We start from the raw sequence: 21,707 nt of genomic DNA on the forward strand, positions 1-21,707 counted from the left end.
CCCTGGTGTAATGTTAATGGGATATAAGCTCTTCCCCACCCTTTAATAGGCCTCAAGTGGAGTCCATTAAGGAAAGCTTGCTTAGAGGAGGCTTGCTTGTAGGAAGGCTTTCACACCTTTTGCTAATTTTTTTTTTTTAAGCAATTGGGGTTAAGTAACTTGTTCAGGGTTACAAGGCCAGTTATTTCTGGGTGTGGTGCTAAGTATCTGAGCCCGGATTCTATCCCCAGGTCATCCTGACACTGGGGCGGTGCTCTTACTTGATGAGCCACCTGCTAATTTCTAATTAGGCATTGAGTTGCAAGGTTTGGATACCTTCTGGCTCTGAGAAGTGTTTATATATTCTGAGTTGGTATTTTGCTTTGGGGACTCACTTCTGAGAAGGATCTTGTGATTCCTTGCTTGAGATTCTGAGCAGCCATATGTTCATAGTTCCCCAACTGCTCAGATGTAAAGGCTCTCTCCATCCAGAGATGTATGTAAAATGTATAGTTGAATCAGGCAGCCACAGCCCTGTCTGTTGGTCTTTATTTCTCTGCTTATATTTTCTCTGAAGTTCAGGGTGCTGACTTTTCCCCTGAACTAGTGAATGTAATTAAAAAAGATTGTTCACTTAAACAACTATCTTTCTTAGTAAACCAGATCTAAGAACCTATGCTAGCAGGCATCCTGGGTATGACATTGTGTTGCTGCTATGCCATCCTGGGTATGCCAGTGTGGTTGCTGCTATACCTGGGCACTGCTATTATAGCCTATGCCCCTTCCCAGACCTCACTTTTCTACTGGTCATGCAAGATACATAGAAATTAGTGTTCTTTAATACTATGCTACAGAAGATTAAAAATAAAAACTTCAACTCTGGAAAGGGTAGTGTTTTTGAATTGGTAATGTAAAAATTTTAAATTAATAAATTTAATCTAATAAATTAATTAATTCTATTAATTAATAGAAACTTCTGCTACCATAGATTTTTCTTATAATGGTTGTCTTATGTCTAAGTGTCTATAAAATCTATGTAGAAAAGGAAAATTGGGTATATTCAGAGACTGAGAAATAGAAATTGCCCACTGCACATTCAAATATTTGAAAATATCCATCTATGTATTGTTTATACTTATACATCATGTATAAAGTCCATGCATTAATTGATTGGATAGTATATATTCATTCTAGGTTGAAAACTGTCGAAGAAGAATTGATCCAAACACAGCAGATGCTTTTAAACAAGGAAGAAGTTGTCCTGGAACTAGAAAAGAGTATTGAGGAATCTTCTAAGACCTGTGAAAAGAAGTCTGAGTAAGTAGAAAAACAATTTAAAGAAAGAAGTATAATTATTTTAACAGTATAATACCATTTATTTGTCATCTATTGGAGAGTGAAGGGTTCTATGAAAGCTAATCTTCTACATTAGTGACTTTCAGAGTATGGTCTAGGGGTCCCTGGGGGTTCCCAAGACCCTTTCAGAAGGTCCATGTTTTAAAACTTTTCATAATAATGCTTGTTTAGTGTTTCAGTCAGTCCAACTCTTTGTGACCTAAGATAATAATACTAAGATATCTTAATTTTTAGTACAGTTAAGATCAATAGATAAAACCTACATAAACAAAATATTCTTTGTGGGGGTAAGGGTGTCTTTTCAGTGATTTTTAAAAATATAAAGGAGTCCTGAGATGAAAAAGTTGCCAAACTGCTGTTCTAGATAAATGGAACTGTTTTAGCCACCAAATTATTATTAAGTTATTTTTAATAGAAATCTTTCTAAGCTGCTTTATATACTTCCTTGATTAGTTATATAGCAAATTTTGACCATGATCTACCTGTTTTATGATGACTCATGGCCATCATTTAGAGCAAAAATTGTTGTGTTCTCTCAGGAAATGACTGATAAATGTTGCATCTGCTTTTCTGCCTTTACACTTTGTACCAGACCAAATGACTAGTTGTTGTCACTAGAATACATGTAGGCCTTTCCTGTTGAGGGATCGTGCGTTGCAATGGGATCATAGGATTTGAACTTGAGATGATCTTAAGATTGTCTGGTCTGTCTCCCTTATTTTATGGAGTAGGAGACTGAAGCTGTGAATGTTAAATGACTCGATCAAGTTTACACAGTAGTTTGTAGCAGAGCCAAGAGGGGTCTTCTGGCTCCAAATCCCATGCTTTTCCCGCCACCACATCGTGATATCACTTTACATATTACCTTTCTCCACCTTCCCTGGCCAGACAAATTAGGACAGGAATAAAAATATCTACTTATAAGGTACTAAGGTTTACCTGTTATGAACTTTTTGAGCTGTTGTAGCCTATCTTTGCCTTTCTCTTCTCCATTTGACTCTCTGCTTAGATTCCTGGATTCCTTTTCTTTCTTGATTCTTTAAACACATTTTTAAAATATTTTTTTCCAGTTACAAGTATGAACAATTTTTAATTATTCATTGTTAAAAATTTGAGGTTCCCTCCTTCCCTTCCTTCTCTCGCATCTCCTTGAGCAGACAAACAGTTTGGTATAGATTATACATACCAAGTTGTGAAAGAAAACACATGTTCCCCCCCCCCAAAATAACCCCAAAGAAATTAAAGAAAGTAAAAAAAAAAAAAGTATGTTTTGATCTGCATTCTGATCCCATGAGTTCTTTCTCTGAAAGTGGATGGCATTTTTCATCATAAGTCTTTCAGAAATGTCTTAGGTCGCTAAATTGCCAAGATTATCTAAGTCATCCAAAGCTGATGATTCTGCAATATTTCTGTTACTGAGTTCAGTGTTCTCCTTGTTCTGCTCCTTTTACTTTACATCAGTTCATATAAATATTTCTAGGTTTTTCTGAGAGCATTATTTCTGTTTTTGTTTGTTTTCCATTTAATACTATTTTATTTTTTCTAATTACACGTAAAGATAATTTTCAACATTTGTTTTTTGTAAAATTTTGAGTTCCAAATTTTTCACCTTCCTTCCTTATTCTCCCCCCTTCCCAAGACAACAGGCAATCTGATATAGGTTATAGAGCTACTATCACATGAAACATATTTCCATTATTAGTCATGTCGTAAAAGAAGAATTAAAGCAAAAGGGAAAAATCACAAGAAAGAAAAAACAAAACAATTGAAAATGGTATGCTTTGATATGCATTCAGATTCCACAGTTTTAGAAAAAACTAGACATCTCTAGAAAGGGATGTGAATCCTGTTTGTCATTTCTTATAACACAATAATATTCCATCACAATCACATGCCACAGCTTGTTCAGCCGTTCCCTAATTGATGAGCATCCTCTCAATTTCCAGTTCTTGGATACCACAAAAAGAGCTGCTATAAATGTTTTTGTACATTCCCTCAATAGTGCATTAGTGTTCCAATTTTTCCACATCCTTTTCAACATTTGTCATTTTCCTTTTCTCTCATATTAGACAATATGATAGGTTTGAGGTGGTACTTCAGAATTGTTTTGATTTGGATTTCTCTGATCCATAGTGATTTAGAGCATTTTTTTAATATGTCTATAAATAGCTTTGATTTCTTCTTTTGAAAACTGCCAGCTCATATCCTTTGACTATTTATTCAGTAGGGAATGACTCATATTCTTATATCCTGATTCTTAAATACCTTTTTGTTCAATATGCTTTTTGTATTTTCTTTGACCTAGACCTTTAACTTGGCCTAACTTATACAAGGTCCTAAAGTGACACTGGCAGTTAGGTGGCACAGTGTATAGAGTATCAGGCTTGGAGTCAGGAAGACTCAGCTTCCTGAATTCAAATTCAGCCTCAGACACTTACTAGCTATGTGACCCTGGACAAGTCACTTAACCCTGTTTGCCTCAGTTTCCTCATCTGTAACATGAGCTGGGGAAGGAAGTGGCAAGCAACTCCAGAATCCTTGCTGAGAAAACGCCAAGAAGAATCACTTGAAGAGTTGTACACAACTGAAAAATGACTGAATTACAATAAAAGTGACCCTGAATCTTGCAAACTATTTGCTTCTATTAAAATTAACTAATGTCTCTTGCTAAGGAATGATATGAATACAAAGGAAGTGTTTTTTCCATAGTAGAGACAATCAGCAACTGCTGGTATTTGCTTGGCTGCCTATATATATTCTTCTTACACATTGTCATGAAGGATACCCTTAATCCACATGTCATTCATTTTCATAAAGTACCCATATAATTCAGTAGTTATTGATGTGTTCTTTGGAATCGACACTTCCTTATTTATTTTGGAACTTTTCTTTTGGAATCCTCCCTTTCCTGAGGTATCTTGTAAAATGATCTCACAGTATTTTCAAGGTTCTATCCCCTACAGCCCAGGATTTTCTTAGTTATAAATTAGGTCTAATTCAGTCATTTTTAACTAAATTTTAACTCTTAAGTGCTGTGATGAAAGAAAAACCTCAAGAGGTACTTTCAGGGTAATTAATAATCAATTTATTAATTAGGCTAGCCAGCAATAAATTGTTAGTGGTTTTTCTCAGTAACCAAAGATGCCAAGGGAATCCCTGAAACACATTATATCTGGAGTTTACCTTCCGACAGGGAACTCCCCTGACAAGTGAAATGCAGCCCTAATTGGTGGATGTTTAATGAGAATGTGGGCTACCTCCTACTGAGAATGGGACTTGATCATGTGACTTAGCTGGCTCCAGCAACCTAGACAGGGGAACACATCTCCATCCAGACCACTTCAGTTGGTTTTCTCCTTTATGACCTGGGTGGAGAACCTGCAACCTTGAGGCCACATATTGCATTCTAGGTGCTCAAGTGCAGCCCTTTGACTGAATCCAAACTTCACAGATTTGTTTTCCACATTTCTCACCCCTGCCCTAAACTCTAATGGAAAGATACAAGGACAAGGGCTTCTTTCCCCAGGGTAAGAAGTCATTCAGATCCTGTTTTTACTTTATATACTCACTGGATTCTATTTATACTCTAATACACTAGTTACACTCTATACTATAGAGTAAATAGTAAATATACTATTAATATTCTAAACAGAAGGTTAGGTATACTAGTTGGGTGGGGTCCTGTCCAAAATTAAGGAGCATATTCCTTGAGGTCTAGGAGTAGTCTCCTACAAGAACTGGCCTTTAATGAGGAAATTGAGAAGGAAAATCTGGATCACAACTTAATAATTGGTTATTAATATAATAGTAAAATAATAATTTCAGTGCCGTTTCTGCACCGAAATGATAAAAATAGATCTTTATGAAAATATTTGTAAGTTCTTTCCATTTTACATCTATTACTTATCCCATTGTCATTTTTTTACTTCTGTGTTTCATTTAAATTTATTAGTTTTAGACTTCATAGGATCACAGAGTAGTTCATGATTCTAGAGCTGGAAGGGACCTCTGAGGTCATCTGATTCAAACTTTTAATTTTGCAGATGAGAAGAAACTAAGGCTCAGGGAGGTGAAACTATTGAAGTAGTTTACAGTGTGTGTTTTTAAAATCTCTGCTGAGTGGTCTTCTCTGTCCTTATCTGTGTTGGTCCTAATAGAACATTCTTTTTCTACTATTGAGACAGCCCTCAAACTTTTCTAGTATCAATCTGTCCATCAATTAAAGCATTTATTGGGTCCCTATTATGTCAACAACTTCTGTGCTAGGTACAAAAGATACAAAGAATAAATGAAAGAGTTTCTTCTTCAGGGAGCTTATATTCCATTTAGTGAGACAACATACATATGCAGATTCATAAATATATGCACACATATGGGTGTATATAACCCCACCCCATGCTAGAGCCCCGAGAACTTATGATCTGCCTGCAGTGCCTTTGGGAACACAGGGTTACCTCCATGACACAATAAGGCATTAGAATACCACTATATTAAAGACTTTAAAATAATATGTATTCCAATTAAACAATCCAATTAACAATCTTTCATTATTAATTTTCTGATTTAGTGACTTTTCCTTCTAATGTGCTTTTTTTTAAACTTAGGTTGACAAGATATCAGTGAACTTGAATGTGAAAAAAATACATTATTATTTTCACTAATCTCTAACTGAAATTTCGTATTTTCTTAAAAAATTCTTTTTCTTTTTGCCTTTTGGATGGGGGAAAGTAGGGCAATTGGGGTTAAGTGACTTGTCCAAGGTCACATGGCTAGTTTTGTGTTAAGTATCTGAGGCTGGATTTGAACTCAGGTCCTCCTGACTCCAGAGCCGGTGCTCTATTCACTGTACTACCTAGCCACCCCTTAACATTTTTTAAAACATTATTTTGAAAACATTATTATGAGCTTTACTAGATAGAGAGCCCACAACATAAAATAAGTTAACAACCCATACTCTAAAAATTGATGTCTGCGTGTCCTCAAGGCCTAGCACACCACCTGGGACAGAGTAGTCTCTAAAAAAGTGCTTGATAATATTCCTTATACCAATTCTTCTGCTTGGATTATCATTGGAAATATGCTACAGCCTACTTAAACCTGCAAATAGGCTGTGTACATATGAAACATCTATTTCTGATATATAATTTCATAGTTATTACATTACTAGCATTCTCATTTTTTCACATGTACCCCATATTTTGTATGAACAGATTTCAAGGGATGTACAGGAAGGATAGGTAGCATCTCAGTTCCAACATTTTTCAGGTAAAGTCAGTACAAGAGAGATGAAAAGCACTAAAGAAGGAAATTAAGAAAACAATGAGGAAGAAAAATGGTGTTTTCATGCACCCCTAATATCTGTACCTCTATTTATGTGTATGTATATGGACATATATACAGTGTGTATATATGTACATAATGTATATATGTATACAAATATATGCATATAAATTTATATATTTTTGCACTATTAAATTTTACATTTTATACAAAAATAAATATGTGCTGTGGTAATGATGTATTATATACTTTGTTAAAAGATAAAAATAACAATGAAAAAGGATAAAAGAAAGACGAAATAAACTATTTTGTTTGAAAAGTTGGTTAGGGCCAGGGTGTGAAGGGCTTTAAATGTCAAACAGAATTTATATTTGACCCTAAAGGCAATGAATGGGGAGCCTCTGGAATTTATTGAGCAATATAGGGATGTAGTCAGATTTGCAAAAAAAAAAAAAAGTCTGAATCCCAGTTTCATAATTGGTTATTTTTATGATAGTAAAATAATAATTTCTCTCAATTCCATTTCTGCATTTTTGAACAACATTCCTTTTTTTTTTTTTTAGAGATGATGAAAATAGATTTTTGTAGAAATATTTATAAGTTTTTTCCATTTTACATCTATTTTACAAAAAATTTCAGGAAAACCCCTTTGGCTATTATGTGGTAGGTAGATTGGTGTGGGAGAAACTTTAGGGATGGGGGACAGCCAGTGAAAAGGCACTGAGTTGACAATATATAGAATGTGCAGGGAGGAATAAATTATAAGAAAACTGAGAAGATGGGAAGGGACCAAGTTGTGAAGGGCTTTAAAAGCTGAAGAAAGGATTTAAATTTGATCTTGTAGGTAATAAAGAGTCACTAGAGTTTATTGAGGGTGGAAAGGGTATCATCTTCAGACCTGTGCTTTAGGAAGATAATTTCACAGCAGAATTGAAGAATGGTCTGGGATGGGGATACTTGAAACAAGGAGACCAACCAGAAGGCTCTTGCAGTAATTGAGGTGTGAGGTGATGAGGGCCTGCACATAGGTGATTGTGTGAGTATAAATATGCTTGGGGTACATATCGAAGAGATATTTGGGAAGGTAGAAATGGCAAGACTTATATGGGGTGAGTGAGGGTGAGGCATTGAGGATGACAATAATAAGGAAGAGGGGAAGCTTTGGGGGGGGATAATTAGTTCAATCTGGACATACTAAGTTTGAGGTCTATATGTGATAACCAGTTTGAGGTGTCTAATAGGCAATAGATACATGAGAGTGGAGGTCAGAGAAGAAGTCAGTGCTGGATAAATAGATCTGACAATCATCTACATAGAGAAGATAATTTAATTGGGAGCTGATGAGATCAAGCAGTTCAATACAGAGGCAAAAGAGAAAAGGGCCTAGGACAGTGCCTTGGGGGCCTTCCAGGATTAGAATAATGGACCTGGATGAAGATTCTAGAAGTAAGAAAAGAAGAGTGATCAGACAGGGAGGAGGAGAATCATGAGGGAGGAGTGTCACAAAAACCCAGAGAGGAGAGAGTATCTTAGAAAAGAAGGTGATCAACAATATCAAAATCTGCAAATGGGTCAAGAAGGATGAAGATTGAAAAAAGGCTATTAGATTTGGCAATTGAGAGGTCATAAGTAATTTTGGAGAGGGGAGTTTCATTTGGATGATGGTGTCAAAAGCCAGACTATATGGAGTTAAGACAGTAAGAGGAGGGGAAGTGGAGTCATTTTGTAGATGACATTTTCAAGGCAAAAAGATATAGGATGACAGGGATAGGTGGTTCAAGTGATGGTTTATGTTGATGATTAGAAGAATTTATGGGATGAGTATATGTACAGAAGCTTTAGATTTTAATGAAGCCTCAGCTGATTTCAAAATGCCTTCCTCTTTGAGTTTAGATGTTTAAAGGAACATCATTCCCATGACAGCTAATCTCGTTTTTGATTTAATCATCTTCCTTGGGTTTAATTATTATGTTTATGTATATGACTTTCAGGTCTCTATATCCAGGCCCAGTATATCCATTGAAATTCACTCTTGTCACACCAATTGCCTATTGAATATTTTAAACTGAATATCCAAGAGACATCTCAACCTCAATATGTTCAAAAGAAAATTCATTATCTTCCTTTTCAAATTTGACTCTTTTCCCAACTTCCTACCATTTCCCCCATTTTCAGGGTTTGTAACCTGAATTATTCTAGATGCTTCGTTTTCTCTCACTCCACACATTTAATCATTTGCCAAATTTCTGTCTCCTCAACATAACTTGAATCCAACACTTTTTCTCCACTCAAAACTGCAACCTTGGTTCAGGTCCTGAACTGTTCTCTTGCTTAGATTATTGCAGTGGCCTCCTAAGTGATCTCTCTCTCTCTCAAAGTGATTTTTCCCTTCTCCACTCTGTAAACACTAGTGGCTTTCTGTTATTTATAGGGTTGAACCCCTCTGTTTAGCTTTTTAGAGCACTTTGCCTTTTCTACCATTTTCAGTGCGCATTGTTCCTCCTTCCTTACTCTGATTCAACCAAACTGACCATCTCTCTGTTTCTCAGAGGAGACACTCCGTCTCCTGTCGCTGTGTCTTTGTACTTTGTTATCCCCCATACCTAAAAAGAATGCCTATCCTCATCCACACAACTTTTCCTTTAGCGCACAGCTGGGGCACCATCTTACTTCTGAAGCTTTTTTCCTTCTTGTCAACGTTCTCTCAAACTACCTTATATAGTACCTAACTACTTTGCATTAATTTGCATTGATCCTCTTTATGTTTATTCTATGTGTCCTCCTATGTATATATATCTATATATGACTTTAATCTCTTCCCTTAGAATATATGCTCCTTGTAAGGAAGGATTGTTTTAAAATCTTTATGTTTGTGTTGCCAGAGCCTCTTGCATAGTAGGTTCTTAATAAATCCCTACTGATTGCTTTTTGAAGCTCAATGATTTATAAAGACTTTCTCATTTCTCCTGCAGAATGCTTCAGCGTAATTTTTTAAAAAATAATTTGTGTTTTATTTGTTCTCTTTCAGTATCGTGCTTCTGCTGAGCCAAAAACAGTCACTAGAAGAACTAAAGCAGTCAGTCCAACAGTTAAGATGTGCCGAGTCCAAGTTCATAGCCCAGAAAGAACTCCTGGAACAAAAAGTACAAGAGAATGAAGGAAAAGAGCCACCTCCTGTCTTCAATTATGAAGAAGACGCTAGATCAGTTACATCTATGGTAAGTGAGCAGTTGTCCGCCCTGGTGATAACCAGAGGAGGTGATGCCAAGGGGGTGGGGGTCGCAGGCCAGTGCTGCAAAACAAAACTTAATACTGGACCTAAGATTTTATTAGTGTAAAGAAATGGAAAGATTCCCCCCTGCCAGTGCAGGTTGTCATCTTCTCTACAGCTTACTTTCTTAGAGCTCTGAAATATGAAGAAATTTGTCCAGAGTCACACAGCTATAGTATGTGTAGGAGGCAGGAATTGAACGTAGATCTTTCTGCTTCTGAAGCTGGCTTTTTATCCATAAGCCACAGTACTTCTCAATGCATAGTTCATACTTATATTTCCCTGCCTCGATGTCCTTCACTTTTTCCATGGACTATAAGAATAACTTTATTTGGCAATACTGGAACTTGTGTTTAAGAAATTGGTTTACATATATTTCCATTGTTTTATAGTGATGTTTTCTCTTATGTATATCAAAATTGTAAGTTTTAAGCACGTATAGTAGAGCAAAACAAATTAAGCCATTGGCCCTGTCCAAAAAACCCAACAAAACCCCAACCAAAACAGTTCAATCTATACTCTGAAATCATCACACCTCTATTAGGAGGTAAGTAGGCTTTCATCATGGGTCCTTTGGAATTGTGGCTGGTCATTTCTTTTGATCAGCGTTCTTAAAACTTTCGAAGTGGATTGTATTTACAAGATTGTTGTGATTTGAACAAACTGTGCATTCCTGTATAAATGCAATGTGGTCATAGTGTATCATCATTATGATGTGTTGCTGTAGTTTCCTGCCACGTTTTATTTAAAATTGTTGTATCAATATTCATTAGGGATACTGGCCTACAGTTTCCTTTTTATATTTTTACTCTCCTTCATTAATTGTAGATATATTATTTGTATTATCGAAGGAATTTGGTAGAATTCCATTTGTTTCTATTTTTAAAAAACTTTGTGTAATATTGGAACTAATAATGCTTGGTAGAATTCATCTGTAAATACATATAGTCCTAGTGTATTTTTTCTTTGAGTTCATTTTTGGCTTGTCCAATTTCTTTCTCTAAATTGGATTATTTAAGTTCTCTGTTTCCTGTTCTGTTAATATGGGTGTTTTATTTTCTGTAAATATTCATCCTTTTCATTTGTCAGTTTTATTGGCATTGTGAGTGGGTTGTGAGAGATATATTTTCTATTTTGTTGCTCTAACCCTGCTTTTTGAGAGAACCATAATTCTTATGTTGGTATTATGCATATAATTTGTAAACTTTGCATTGATTTAAAATGTTTAAAGAATAAGTAAGATATAGCTTGTGTATAAGTTATATTATAGTTGTGTTTTTGAGGGAAAGGGGATTTTTTCCAAAGCAAACCCTTTTAATTCCTATGTAGCTTTTCAAAATTTTAAAAATGCTTATATACATTTGAAGAAAAAAATATCCTAAGACATTATATCTACAGGGGTTATTTCATTTGTTTTGTGAGTTTAGCAGTATGTTCTGTATTTCAGTATGCTTATTCAAGGAGAATAAGATTCAGAGATTTTCATTACTGTTGTGATTGTGACTACCTTCTACCTTAATATATTTTAGGCTTTACTAGTTCTTTATAGTATCGTATGTTGTATTATTATAATCTGTATATTGTTGAAAAAATTACTAGTATCTGGCACTAAATTCCAGAAGGGAGAAAAAGCCATTGTTTTTTTTTTTTAAGTGAGATGTAATAGTTATTATATACCTTGTATAAAAATATTTTATATTTTCAAAATGCTAATTATATTTTAGCAACTGATTTTTCACATATGATTAGAAAATGTTTAAGTTGACTTTTCCATTGCTTTGAATTTTGAGTCAGAGATTGGATTGGAATTCCAGCCCTGCCATGTAAATGTCCATTATAATTATATATTTACATGTCCATGTAAATATATAATTTATAATTGTATATTTACATGTCCATGTAAATCTCAAAAATGAAACATTAAAAAAATCCCTTTTGTATTAAGAAATATTTTCTATATTAATGCTTTATTGCTTATGCAGATTAAATTTAAAAATAATATGTACAAAAATGTACAAATTAGAAACCTACAATACATCTAAAACATGAATGTAATGACCACAGCACACAACTAATTGTTGTAGAGTTTCTCACAGTTTTACAGAATAGATGATGTAGTAGCATATAAACAGGGTCTGAACTACAGAATTAGTCTTGAATTACATGGTTTTATGTTACAAGGGAAGGATGATCAATAATTATGAACAGTGTTATCTCTATGCAAAGAAGAGGAGCATAAAACCAGTTTAAAGAAAACTTGTGGTGTGGCTGGGTGGCGCAGTGAGCAGAGCACCGGCCCTGGAGTCAGGAGGACCTGGGTTCAAATCTGGCCTTAGACATAACACAAAAACTAGTCATGTGACTTTGGGCAAGTCACTTAACCCCAATTGCCCTACCTTCCCCCCTCCAAAAAGCAAAAAAGAAAAGAAAAGAAAAAGAAAACTTGCCTAGATTTCCAGCATTCAGCTTCGGGACATTTAATGGTGAAAGTGGAAAAAGGACAACATACAGAAGAAAAAAGGGAAAAAATGTAAAAAGTCCGTGTAACAAACGCTTTTCTCCATCAAAAACAGTGAAACTGTCACACTTGGACCTTAGCTAACAAAGCACAGTAGATATGCTAACAGAGGAAGTAGAGATGACACTAAAGAGACCAAAGACAGAAAAAGCCCCTGGACTGGATCACGTGCATATAGAAGAGATCCATGCTGGCAGGGACACTGCCATAAACTCATTGAAGGACAGGATATATGAAAGAAAGGACAATATCAACAGGATGGGGGGAGAGCCCTTGGATTTTGTGACTACAAAATAAGGTTCTGGGGCGGCTAGGTGGCGCAGTGAGTAAAGTACCAGCCTCGGAGTCAGGAGGACCTGAGTTCGGTTCCGGCCTCAGACACTTAACACCCACACAAAAAAATTAGCCATGTAACCTTGGGCAAGTTACTTAACCCCAATTGCCCTCCAAAAAGGCCACCAAAAAAAAATAGTAAGGTTCTCAAGAGATCAGTAACTCCTGACCCATACTTTGATGTTCCCATCTATACAAAAACACAAATTTCTTTACAGAAATTGAAAGTGTCTCAGGTGGGTTTTAGTAGGGAATAAGCTGGTTCTCACAAATAATGTTCCACAGTGGACCACTCATTTCACAATGAATGGGAAGATTTTAGTCAATATACGATGTCATTGTGCTTATTACATTTTATTTGTCTACACACATTTAGTTTGGAAGAGCAAAATGCTATTTTATAGGTTCTTTTTCAAGGTTTCTCCCCCTCCAAGAATCCTTGAGAAATAATAAAATAGAAATAAACCTCTTCTGCAAACGTCTGATTATAAAAATCAAATGAAGCATAAAACCTGTAGATATCTACTTCTATGGTCACCATTGTGATGGAGGAGATCCTATACACAGTTCAAGTTCAGTTTGCCTTTGGATGGGGAATTCCTTAGATGCTCCTATTTGAAAATGACATTGTGCTAATTCCATCAAGCCCCAAAACATGATGGAGACACTTGATAGAGATTTGTAAAGACTCAAAAGAGTTTGGTCTGGCCATTCACATAGGAAGGATCCAGTTTATAACCTGCTTTTTAACAGATCAACTATACTTTATCCTTCATTATTAAAAGCTTGGGGTCACCTAGATGGCTCAGTGGATAGAGTTCTGGGCCTGAAGTCAGGAAGATCTGAATTAAAATAGCCTCATACACTTACTAACTGTGTGACCCTGGGCAAGTCACTTAACCTCTGTTTGCTTTAATATATTAGAGAAGGAAATGGTAAACCATTCTAGTATCTTTGCCAAGAAAACTCCATGAACAGTATTGGCATGCTGTGGACCATGAGATCTTGAGAGGTCTTGAAAAGTCAGAACAGGGGTGGCTAGGTGGTGCAGTGAATAGAGCACTGGCCCCGGAGTCAGGAGGACCTGAGTTCAAATGTGACCTCAGACACTTAACACTTACTAGCTGTGTGTCCTTGGGCAAGTCACTTAACCCCAATTGCCCAGCTTAAGCCTCTCCAAAAAAAAGCCCCATTTTGTGACTAAGTAGTTGCTATGTAAGTTGTTTTTCTAGAATATATGATAAATATTCTATCATATATATCTAGAAGGTAATGATTTTCATGGTATAATTTCACAATAGTGGATCTATGTCCCAAATTTGGTAAACATCTACTAATGATTATGTATGTGTATAGCCTCATGTTTGGTAAATAACTGCTAATGGAGTGTGTGTGTCTCCTAAATCTTGTAAATAACTGATAAACACTTACTGATGCCCTTAGTTTGATTGATAGTTTTCTTTTATTGTAAGCTTAGGTAATTGAACACCAGTCAGAACTTAGATGTAACTTGTAAACACCCTTACCCAGCACCAAAAAAGAAAAATTCTACCAGAAACCCTCAGCTCATCCTGGGTCATGACCAGGGCAAACTCCTGTGTTTTTAGAACCTGAAAATGTGAACATCCTGTATTCTTTCCAGAGCAGTGGTAATTGATGGAGATTTTCCAGAATGCTACCTTGGAGGGAACCTTGTCATGAGGAATGATATAAGACATGTTTACTGGTACTTTTAGGAATCAGGTTGGTGTTTATTACTCTTAGGCTTGATGTTGGTGTCATTGCATAGTTAATAAAAGGTTTCTTTGGTTTTTTCATGTGTACATACATTGATTAAATAAATATTCATCAGCACTGAGTGTACGCCTTATTAATGTACTGTCAGCCCTTATAAGTATTCATATAATTTTATGACTACACTATGAGTTACAGCCTCCTCTTACCTTTCCAGTCTTATTACAACTTGCTCTGTATTCTGTGATATAGTGACACTAGCTTATTTGTTGTGCCTTGAATTGCTCTCTTCAAAGTTACCAATGATTTCTTAATTGCCAAATCCAATTAGCCTTTTCTCAGTCCTTACTCTCCCGCATCGTTTTGTATTTCTCATTCATACCCTCTTCTCTAGGTTTTTGTTTCACTGTTCTGTCCTGATTTATTCACACTTCTCTGACTGGTCCTCTGTCTCTGTTGCTAGCTCCTCATTCAGTCCACTCCTGCTAACAGGAATCACCTCTTTGTCCTGAACATTGACATCCAAAACAACCAGCTCCACGTAGCCACCAAAATCAGAGTTTAAGTTTCCCACTCTCAGAAGGGCACTTTAGAGCACAGCCTTCCCTCCTGTGAAAGCAGATCCTGCTCCCTGAGATCGAGCATTCTCTGCTCAGTTGACCTGTCTTGTGCTCCCCAATGCAGCCACCCTTACCTGAGTTTTACTCTGTGTATGTGTGTTGTATGTTGAATATTTTTCTTCTTTCTCCACTTCTCATTTTCCCCTTCTTATTCCCCTTCCCCTCTTCTTATCAGTTGCCACTAAATTAGCCTTGAACTCTTCCCCATTGTTATTATATGTTATTTTTGGTATCATTAAGGGGCTGTTTTCCCTTGGCTGGCCCATGGTCCCTCCATTGAACATTAATTGGATTTCCAGACAAGTCCTTAACCTATTGACAGTAGCACCTGTGCTGCGGGAGTGTGTCACTATGAACCTTATCATAGAAAACAGAGGTCAATAGAGGAATCTTCCGTCCTCCCAAGAAGACTCCCTTACTGAAGAGAACTGTCCTAAAACACAGTAGAAGGATGTTCAGTAAAGAGATGCGTTGATTGAACCGAGCGAAGCTTCATTTCATAAGTTGCTTATCAGCATCTGCTTAACACTAGAGAGAGAACTGGAGCTCCTTGTGGCTGTTTTGTACTCAGGTGACCAGGAGACGCTGTCAGTGGTGTGAGCCTTTAGTATCCTGAGCCAATCAGGTTTCAAGGATGGTTTTAATCCCTTTTAAGGAAAAAAAAAATCCTAACTCATATGGGAGAAGGGTATAAGATATTGTTTCTGCTGTATTCTACTTCTTAGTGATAAGATTTTTAAAGTCATCTAGGGGACCTTCTACCACTTAAATGAATTTAAGGCTAATACTGGTCAATTCAAGTAGTTTACAAGTATAATTCAAGTATTCAAGAAGTCTGATTTAGACAGCATGAAAGATGGAAAAGAAAAGCTTAAAAAAAAAAACCATAGTAAAACCAAAACAAACAATATAGCTGCTCCCTTAAGGAATGGTCGTTTGGGAAAGCCATGACCAGAAACCTCAGACTCCTCTCCCTTTACCCTTTACTTTGGAATGGCTAAGTCCTAGGTCCACGTCATCATGTTCATGTGATGATGCTAAATTCTTGGAATTTTCAACGTGTCTCTCAGTGTAAAGAGGTGACCACATGCAGGAGCCTCCCTAGGACCAAAGATGATGACGTTTGCTGTGTAGTCACTGATCCTCTTCATGGGAGAAGGAGAATTGTTCCATGTCATCACCTACTTATTCATGTTCTCTGGACCTCCAGCCCAGACCTCCTCCTCCTTGGGGGTGGGGATAAAAAGTCTTAACCCTGTAAGATGCGTTTGAGGGACTGCTCCCCTTCCTTTGTTGGGGATAGGTAGACACTTTGACTTCCCCTTTGCTGACAGAAAGCAAACTCCCTCCCCATAATTCCACCCCTTTGTCCTTCAGGCCGTCCTTGAGGAAGCACTTGTATGTGCTCACTGGGTGTTGTAGTGTAAGCAACATAGAGGGGCTAATCGCTTCTAGGGTAGAGCATGCAGTGGATCATACTGAACCTGCTTTTCTGTCACTGCCCATTCTTCTGACAACGCTGCTGCCAGAGTGAGACCTGTGTCTGTGTCTCCTGCCCCTGGTCACTACTCCAAGGCCCACAACAGTGCTTACTGCCCACACGTCACTGAAATCACAACAGTGCCAACAAAGATATGCATCGAAGACTTCTGGAGTTGATTGTTCAACCGAGCAAAGCTCTCTTCTCTGAGTTTGCCTGTTGTGATTTGGCAAGTATCAGAGAGACATCCTTATAGTTGTTTTGTGTTTAGGTGACCAGTTTACAAGTGATGTAAACAGTTTAAACCTTTAGTCTCCTGAACCAGTCAAGTCTCAAGGATGATTTTGATACGTTTTAAAGAAAAAAACCTAGCCTAACTCATATGGGGGAAGAAAATAGAATAGACCTTTGGTATGGTTGGACACCTGACGTTTTCTGATTTTATCTTCATACTGATCTCCTTAGGGCTTGCTTTTTGCTGGGTCAAGAATATCTACATTCTTGCACTCTTCTATTCTTGCCCTGTAGTCTCTACTGCTTTGTTGCTCGCAGTGTGACTCTTTTGTATTCTCCCCGCCACTGTCTTCTTTGTTTATATTTCCAGGGCCAGCCAGCCCATTTCAACTTTAGTCTGCTCAAGTATAATGGCTAGAGATTTTCTTTCATATTGGAAGGAAGACAGCAACATATTCATCTAGTAAATGCCAGGAAGAGTCCCAGGAGACTACTATTAGGTCTTCACTTTTCAAACCTACATCTGAGATGGCAGCCAGAGCTTCATGTTACAGGTAACACTACAACTAAGATGTTTTCCATGTTTCTCTAAGGTACTCATTTGTCATTTCTTATAGCACAATAAAATTCCATTGCAGATATTATAAGGTGACATAATCTCAGGGCAAAAAGGGACCTCAAAGGTCATTTAGTCAAATACCTACCTAAAAATTTGTTTCCTGACCCATTAAAACTCTCACAGTTGTGAAACAAATGTAGGTCCACATCCACACAAGATGTAGAAGGAAGCTGAGCAAGAATCAGTTCTACAAAGTTCCCTGAAAACTGCTCTTTTGTCTTGTGCCTACACATAATAATTATTTCTCTTCTCATCGTCCATTTATTTTAGTCAAAGTTGGGATATAATAACACTAATGATAGTTATCATTCATGCACTGCTTTGAGGATTGCAAGGTGCTTTACAAATAACTTATTTTATCTTTACAATAATTGTGGGAGTTACTTGCTAGTATCATCTTCATTTGACAAGTGAAGAAACTGATTTAGACAGAAGTTTAGCGACTCACCCAGCATCACTGTTATTATTATTATTGTCACTGATAAATGAGGTAAATGATTAAGAGAAAGAAAGGGTATAGCAAAATCTCCAAGTTGGTGGTTAATACTAAACTTTTATCTGATGAGGATAAATTAAAAGGATCTTACAAATATCTGTAAGGTCATAAAAGTTGAAGAGGAGTTTTAATTTGAAGAAATGCAAATTAATGATTTTCAGACTGAATAGTATTTAGTCTGATCAAAGTCTGTTAGTCCCTAACTGCAAGGAGCTTGCATTGAAATGGGAAGAAATGTATGTATGTATGTATTTACATATGTATGTATGCATACATACACACATATGTACAGAATAAATTAGGTTTGAATGGACTGCAAGACCAAAATAAGTCAACATTGCTATACAGTATGCTCTTAAGTTTCATCTAGAGAGGCATAGCTTCCAGGAATAAAGGAGTGATAGTCTATTCTTTTCTTTCTGCCTCAGAACTCATCTGAAAGAACATTGATAGTGGCACATATAAAAGAGGGAAACCAGGCTTGAGGCTGTCACACATGAAGCCTATCTAGCCTGGGTAAGAAGTTTAAAAATTATGCTCTCCTTTTCTCAGCCAATCACCTAAGAGGAAAAAAACTAGCTAATTGCCCCCATATCCCTTACTCTTATACTTCTCAACCATATGAAGCCTCATCTCTGACAGTGTCACTTAGAAGATAGTATAATCTTCAGAGTTTCCAAAGATTTCCTAATTCCAAGTTCTCATTCTTCTTGACCTCTCCAGATCACACGACACCATTCTTGGATTCTCCTCCCTTCCTCTTTTCATTATGTTCGGTTATTTCAGTACATGTTTGGGTATCTCTTCATCTTCTTTGCTGGTTCATGTCCCAGCACCTAACTGTGGGCATCCTCAATACTTTGCCCTGGGCACTTTTTTCAGCTGTATTTATTAAGTATCTACTGTATGTACATACTTTGTTAAGTGCTGGGAATACAAGTGAAAAGATTGTGGTAGTTCCTAACTGCAAGGAGCTTGCATTGAAATGGGAAGAAATATATGTATGTACATATGTACATATGTATGTATGTATACATACACACATGTATGGAATAAATAACTACAAAGTAGGGGGGGTGGAACCAAGATGGCAGAGTAAAGCAGGGACTTCTTTGAGCTCTCCCCCAAGCCCCTCTAAATAACTACAAAGTAGGGGGCAGCTAGGTGGCTCAGTGAATAGAGTACCAGCCCTGGAGTCAGGAGGACCTGAGTTCAAATACAGCCTCAGACACTTAACACTTACTAGTTGTGTGACCTGGGGCAAGTCACTTAACCCCAATTGCCCTGCCTCTCCCCCCCAAAAAAAAGCAAAAAAAAATAACCCCCAAACCAAAATAAATAACTACAAAGTAGTTAAATACTATACAAGGTAATTTGAGAAGATTGAAAGAGTTGAAAGAACTGCATTTTGAGGCAGCTAAGTGGCACAGTGGATTCAAGAGCCTGGAGTTAGGAGGACCTGAGTTCAAATCTTTCCTCATAGGCTTACTAGCAGTGTGACCCTGGGCAAGTCACTTAATCCCGATTTCTTCAGAAACTAATTAATTAATAATAAATAAATTAAGATTCAAGCCAGCTTTTTTTTTTTTAAGAAAGGACTTCATTTTGCTAGGAGGACACTGCAGTAACAAAGAGATGAGAGGTAAAGTGCCATGTGTGAGGAAGAAAAGGACAGTTTGGGCTCTAGAGTGCATAAGGGAGAGTAACATCCAGTGAGACAAGGTTGTAACAGGATGTCCTGTTGGCACAAACTCAGTGTGTCCAAAATGGGCTCATTATATTTGTCTCCTGACTATCTCTTTCCATCCTTCCAGTTAGTTGCATCTTCAAGCTAATATTCACCCTCAGCTTTTCCCTCCAATCGATTGCCCCCTCCTGTCTCTTCTGCCTCTACCAGAGTTCTCATTTGTCATGCAGTCTTTCTCCATTTGCTTGGCAGCTATGCTAGTTTGGACAGTAAGCAGTGCCCTGGAGGGAGTGTCCCCCCCAGAGTCAGAAGCTTCTTGCTATTCAGTCGTTTTCAGTCATGTCTGACTCCACACGACCCCATTTGGGGTTTTCTTGGCAAAGATACTGGAGTGGTTTGCCATTTCCTTCTCCAGCTCATTGTATAGAAGAAGAAATTGAGAAAAACAGGTCACACAGCTAGTCTAGGGTCTGAGGCCAAAGAACTCAGGAAGATGAGTCAGGAGAACTGAATTCAGATCTGGCCTCAGGTGCTTCCTGGCTGTGTGACCCTGACTTCTTGCCTCAGTTTCCCCATCTGTACAGTGAGAATGTCAGGAGCGGCTTCCCTGCGGGGGTGTGAAGAGAGTCGGGGAGCTACGGGAGCCCAGAGGCCGGTGGGGCGCTGCTGGGGCCCGGGCTGCAGCTGCAGGCCCCCCCCCGTCCCCCCAGGGGGGCGGCAGAGCCCGGGAGCAGCCCCCGCCCGGGGCCTGCAGGGGGCAGCAGACCAAATGACAGCTTCCTCCAGGTGTGGGAGGTGCGGGCGGCCCTCGGAACGGGACTCCATCTTGTGTCTAGGATGGGCCTTGCGGGAGGCCGCGCAGGCCTTAAGCCCCGCAGATGGGGTAAGGGGGTGACCGGGGTGATGCACTGCAGATGGGAGTGATTGGGGGGGTGGTAGAATGATGGCGGAGTGGGGGGATGGGAGTTAGTGGGGGTGGGGATTGAGGGGGTGATGAGGGAAGGGTGGATTGCGGGAGGGAATGATGGGGTGCCCGCCCCCCACGAGAGCTGTGGCCTCACCGCCAAATTGACCAGCGGTGGGAAGTGCAGCCCGGCCGCGGCCTTTCCCCTGCGTGGCCTGGGCCGAGGGTCCCGCCGTCTGAGCAGGTGGGAGACGGGAGGAGGAGGGGGAAGAAAAATGGAATTCCAAAAGGGGAAGGAATCGGTCTTGTTAGATTGTTTAAGCATCTTTTCCCATGTCAAGACAATTGAATTGGTGCTGGGGCTCTGGGATTGATCACGGTAGGGTCTCCTAATGTTGCCTCCTTATTCTTCTATTTCTAAAAGTAGAGAGAACTGAAAATAGTAGTGAGTTAGTTGCTAATATGTAAATATTTAATAATCCTTTTAGACTGTACATAGGCACTGTATTTTTCATGTGCTTTAATGGACTGACATTTTTTCTGGCTTGTTAAGTTTGTGATTTGTTTATTTTTTAATAAATATTAGTCTTTAATGAAAGCCAAGAGACAGATATGTAGAACTATACCTGATTTTCTGTTTGGTGGGGAGGGGGGAAGGCAGGGCAGTTGGGGTTAAGTGACTGCCAAAGTCAGCTAGTTAAGTGTCAAGTGTCTGAGGCAGAATTTGAACTCAGGTTCTCCCGACTCCAGGGCTGGTGCTCTATTCACTGAGCCAGCTAGCTGCCCTTTATACCTTATTTTTTAATGTATATATTTTTTAATTGATTCTGAGCTTAAGAAATAAAATAGGCATTCCCATAGCAGTGGAATAGAAAGAAAAGATGCTTTTTCATGAAACTACAGATCTGTTATGTACAACTTGCCATTTTTAAAAATAATAAAGTTTATCATGTAGCTTTCTTTTTTCTTTTTCTTTTTTCCTCTTCCCTTACTCTAGAGATGGCAACCTTTAGACACAAATATGTGTGTGTATGAATTTTACATGCATATGTAAAACCATTCTATACATCTATTTATTAGTGTTTTGGATTTAGACAGTGTTTTCTTTGTAGGACCTTTATAGTTAATGTGGGCATTTAAAATAGTCAGAATGACTTAGTCACTCAAAGGTTTTTCTTAAAACAATATTGCTGTTA

General features: G+C 37.9%; 1 protein-coding gene across 11 annotated transcripts in view; it reads left to right on the plus strand.

Annotated features, from left to right (window-relative positions):
• Positions 1 to 21,707, plus strand: part of FER (FER tyrosine kinase) — a 288,611-nt gene that overhangs the window by 84,639 nt on the left and 182,265 nt on the right. For all 11 annotated transcript variants that reach the window (XM_069088134.1, XM_069088138.1, XM_069088142.1 and 8 more), the window contains 2 exons: positions 1,174 to 1,296; positions 9,644 to 9,833. In XM_069088134.1, coding sequence (XP_068944235.1) covers positions 1,174 to 1,296; positions 9,644 to 9,833 — 313 coding nt within the window. The remainder of the gene's footprint in view (positions 1 to 1,173; positions 1,297 to 9,643; positions 9,834 to 21,707) is intronic.

The sequence above is a fragment of the Petaurus breviceps genome, unplaced genomic scaffold, assembly GCF_028583685.1.
Source record: "Petaurus breviceps papuanus isolate PSGF00001 unplaced genomic scaffold, PetGlider_PUasm1.0 184, whole genome shotgun sequence".
Classification (NCBI taxonomy): domain Eukaryota; kingdom Metazoa; phylum Chordata; class Mammalia; order Diprotodontia; family Petauridae; genus Petaurus; species Petaurus breviceps.